This window comes from Austrofundulus limnaeus, unplaced genomic scaffold, assembly GCF_001266775.1.
Source record: "Austrofundulus limnaeus strain Quisiro unplaced genomic scaffold, Austrofundulus_limnaeus-1.0 Scaffold45, whole genome shotgun sequence".
NCBI classification, from domain to species: domain Eukaryota; kingdom Metazoa; phylum Chordata; class Actinopteri; order Cyprinodontiformes; family Rivulidae; genus Austrofundulus; species Austrofundulus limnaeus.
In genome coordinates, this window is record NW_013952447.1 from 103,806 (window position 1) to 108,380 (window position 4,575).

The 4,575-nt window shown below is 33.4% G+C and overlaps 1 protein-coding gene across 1 annotated transcript; it reads right to left on the reverse strand.

The window, feature by feature from the left end:
• Window positions 1–223: 223 nt before the first annotated feature.
• mcur1 (mitochondrial calcium uniporter regulator 1) lies at window positions 224–4,512 on the reverse strand. The gene is made up of 9 exons (XM_014007846.1): window positions 4,341–4,512; window positions 3,961–4,077; window positions 3,781–3,884; window positions 2,621–2,722; window positions 2,510–2,551; window positions 2,350–2,421; window positions 1,380–1,433; window positions 1,016–1,130; window positions 224–892 (listed from the first exon to the last, which is right to left on the reverse strand). The coding sequence occupies exons 1-9, from the start codon at window positions 4,474–4,476 to the stop codon at window positions 837–839; spliced, it is 798 nt and encodes a 265-aa protein (XP_013863300.1). The 5' UTR covers window positions 4,477–4,512; the 3' UTR covers window positions 224–836.
• Between the last annotated feature and the right edge of the window lie 63 nt (window positions 4,513–4,575).

Consider the following 4,575-nt stretch of genomic DNA (forward strand, 5'->3'; position numbering starts at 1 on the left):
GCGAAACACTTCCGGTTCAAGTGTTTTTCAAAATAAACGGAATCTAATGTAAACATTAAAAAAATGTTCAAGCTGGAGGAAAATCTGTTTTTATCTGGTCAAAAATACCTTTTACATTTTTGCAAACGAAGCAAAAATTAAATGAATAGTGAAAGGAAGAAAAACTTTATTTTTTTAGAAAACCTGGAAATGATTACATTTTAGTCAAAATATGAAGAAAAAGGAGCAGCACCAGTATGAGTTTTTATTTAAAAAAATAAAAACATGTCCACAAATGAACATTCAGTGCACAAATCAGGCAAAAAAAATTAAATCAAAACTTTATACAAAAACATTTACCACAAATTCAAACCCATTAGCTTTAATTTAAAYTGAACTAATGAACAGCTTGCATTTTTATCCTCAAATAAAAGCATTAAATTGATTAAAAAATATTTGACTATAAAACTAAGTAACATAACAAAATGATTAAAATATTGTATTTAAAGCTGATAAATAAGCAGCTTTAATAACATGCCTGTGTTACATTCAGCAGCGATGGAATATAATGATAATTTGAGCTCTTCATGGGTTTAAACCTGGTTCTGGTTCTGGTTCTGACCCAGATGAAGTTCAGCTCCTCTTTGGTGACTTTAAAACACAGCAGGTAAAAAAGGCACCAAAGTTTTTAATCAGAATCTGAACAACAATCACTGAACGACTCAAAGCTTCTTCCGTCCACGACTCATCAAATCAAACGTAGACGTCTTCATTTCAGCTCGACTTAATAAAACCTGAGGAAGAGTGAGGTCGAAGGTCGCAGGGGGCCGGKCTTCGAACCACGTCAGGGTCCCAGTTCACATCCAGAGGCGATAGAATCCCAGGACGATGGTGAGGCAGGTGAAGACTGAACCTGGAGGAGGAAATGTTATTTAATAATCCTGCTGAGTTCAGGACGACTCAGACTCTACCACTCAGTTTAAACTCTGAGTCTCGATTAGCTGCGGCGGCCATCTTGACTGGGGCAACGTCTCACCTGCCAGGTACTTTATGGTGTCCAGTTTATGAGATTCCAACATGGTTTTCAAACCGGCAACTTCAGTGTCAATATTCATATTAGTCTGAGTCAGACGACCGTCCTGCTCCGCCGCCTGAAACAGGAAGTTACAAAATAAAAGCTGAGACTTTATCAGACTAATTATTTCAATATTCAACACAAAATCTGACTTTTTCTCTTCATGTCCCACTGATTTTATTTACGTTTATTAAGGGAAATTAATAAATATTCAGGATTTTTAGCAGCTTGGAGGGTTTTATTTGCTCATTAATGTTTATTAGTTTGTTTTAATTAGTTTTTATTAACGCTTGATTTCTTAAAATCAGAAAAAAAATTTACAAACCATTTCCATGATCTCTCTTCGGGTTTCCAGAAGCTTCTTCCCGTGCTCTGCTTTCTAGAATAAAAAAATAAATGAACAGACAAAATAAAATAAACTGACAATTATAAAAAACAGATTTTATGCATAAAAAGGGGCGTGACAGGAGGAGACTGGGGGGTGTAAAAATATTGATACAATAAAATATCTCAATATTTCATTTTCTGATAGTGTATTAATTCACAAAGGCATAAAAATAAACTGTATTTAAATCAGATTTTATGCATGTAATGCTTTTTAAATCAGAATCGTTTGCAGAAAAAGATGGTGATATATCGCCTTGCTTTAAGTATCACGATATATCACAATGTATTGTATCGTGACCTGATATGTATCATATAACTAAATTCTTAGCAATACAGAGAATTTAGTCCAGAATGCCTGCTGACATTAAGAAGCATAAAAAATGGAAAAGAAAATCAGTTTTAAAGCCACTGAGCTGAAATATAGTGTGGTAGTAGCTGACAGTCCTCCACACACTGAGTGCTGATAGAGGAGGACTTTAGTCTTAAAAGTCGTCATTAAAAACAAAATTAACATTAATATTTGTGTAAAGTAACAGGTTTGTCTTCAGAAATAATCCTTTATCTTTTAACCCTTTGACCATTTTTCTCTGCTGGTTACAGTAAATCCAGGAAGTTTAAAGTCATCGTAAGGTTTGGGGACGACATCACCACGGACTAGACTGAAGAAAATCAAGTTTTCAAACAAAAACTCCTGTAAATAAAGTTAAATGTTGAAAATTTCCATTATGTGACTCGTTCTGCCAGCAGGGGTCTCATTTTTCAGAATAAAACAAATTAAAAGTAAGTAAGTAAGTAAATAAATAAATAAATAAATAAATAAATAAATAAATAAATACTTTCGTGACAAAAGTCGTATGCTGTTCAACTGTAAAAAAGAAGTCTTATAAATGATTTAAAGTAAAACTCACCAGTATTTTCACTCTGCTTTTCTCCAAATTCATATCCAGAGCGTTATCTGAGCGAACTTTATTCATCACGTCCTGCAGGAAAAACAATCAGAAACACTTTATATTTAAAGTAAAAGTTAAACAATCTGCAATTTAAACTTTAATCGTTAAACCCACTTACAGTCAGTTGAACCTTCAGCTGCAGCAGGTGGATCTTTAGTTTCTGAGAGAAATAATAAAATATTAAAAACATTTGATTAGAAAACAAACAAATTAAAACACATATATTTACCTCATTRTCTGTCAGAAGAGCGGAGAACTCGCTCTTCTCCAGGATGATCATGTCTTTCTTTACTGCTTGYATTTTAGACATCACCTGCTGCAGCGCCACTTCCTGTCAAATAACAAAATAAAAGCACAAGCAGAACAGATAAACAGTTTAAAACATATAAAAAAAACAGCTTTAAAATGTGTACAGATACAGTAAGTAAAAATARACCAGACGCTGTGTGAGTACAGGTGCCATGCAGCTGAAGATTTGTTTTTATGTTAACCAGAGTTAATGATGCAGATGAACGACTGCAGAAGCTGAAACTGAGCTGAAAGGCTTGTAGCTTTTAGCTGTCATTTTGCTACTTTAGCAGTTAGCTTTCTGCTACTTTTTGCATTCAGCAGTATTTCTTTTAGCTACTTTTAGCTAAATTTCTGCTGATTTTACCATGAATTTTGCTGCATTCAGTCTTAAGCTAGCATTTTCATAACCTTTTGCTTAGAGCTGGTAGCTAACATTTTGCTATGTTTAGTTTATAGCTAGCCTTTTGCTATTTTTGGCTTMTAGCTAGCATTTTACTTTAGGTTTTTAAATAGTTCTTTGTAGCATTTAGCTAGCATTCATTCTGAGGTGGAGTTTTGCCACTTTTAGCTAGGAAATTTGTTTATATAATAGTTACTTTAACATTTTAGCTAAAATTGCTTTAACTTTTTAGGTAGCTTTTTGCCATTTAGTTTTGTTAGGTTTTCTAGTTAGCACATGGTTTCTTTTACCMAGCATTTTGCTACTTTTAATTTATAGAAAGTGTTTWATAGTATTTCTCTTTGGATCATTTTTGCAATTTTTACCTTTTAGCAAGTGTAGAGCTAACATTATAGCTACTTTTGTGCTACTTATAGCATTTGCTATGTTTTAGCTAACCTTTTCGTACCTAAAGCTTTTGCTAGTTTTACCTTTCAGCTAACATTTTATAACGTTTAGCTATGAATTTGCTACATTAGGCACGTTTTAAAGGTTTTAGCTAGCTTTTTGTAAAATTAATATCATTTTCTCCTTTTGGCTATTGTTCAGCTTCTTCTAGCTTTAACTCAGCTTTAGGTGTTTCAGRTTTTTAGAGTGATTTAACATTTTGCATTTTAAAAGATCTGAAATATSTCTTTACCTTCCTCCTCCAGTCTCACCTGTTGGACTTTTGTCACCATGTCACTATAAATGACACCCATACTGGAGTTACTTGTGTTCAGCAGCAARCTAACAACAACTTCAGCTTGTTGAGGAGTGAAACCTGATGAGCAGAAAAAAAAAATTAAATAAAGCAACATAAATTATTAAAAATCTGACAATAAATTAGAATTACAAACCGTTTTCTTCAAAGAGCCGCACGACTGCATGTGTATCAAAAAACAGCTTTCGGCCTCCAGTCTTCGGCACATCTGGTTTCTGATCATATTGGAGGGTTTTAGCTGAGCTATTCAGCTCTGAAATCAAAACAATAAATTTCTGACAACTCGTTCCTTAACATAAAAAAAATGCAAATATGTGTGACGTGATACAGGTTTTTAGTGAAAATAGCTATTAACAAAAGTGACATTATGCTGTTTATAACAAGAAAATTGCAATAAATGTGCATAATTAACTTTGAAACAAAACTTTTATTTTGAAAAAAGGAAGCTCGACATAATATTTTCCAGCGTCCAAGCTAGTAATTTCAGTAATTAAACAGCTTTTTTTTTTTTTTTACCTCGTCTTGTGGTCTTCTGTCCGACAGCAGAGAGATTATAATTTAACTTCAGTCTGCAGCTCAGCCGCTCGAAGCTGCTTAAAAATGATAAAATGTGGAAAGATCGAATCCCTGCTGCTGAGGAGTTGATTACCATTGTTTTCTTCTTCTTCTTCTACTACTACTACTTCTTCTTCTTTGGATTTATTTTGACGGTTGGAAAACATTAATTTGGAACTTTACTGCCACCTAATGG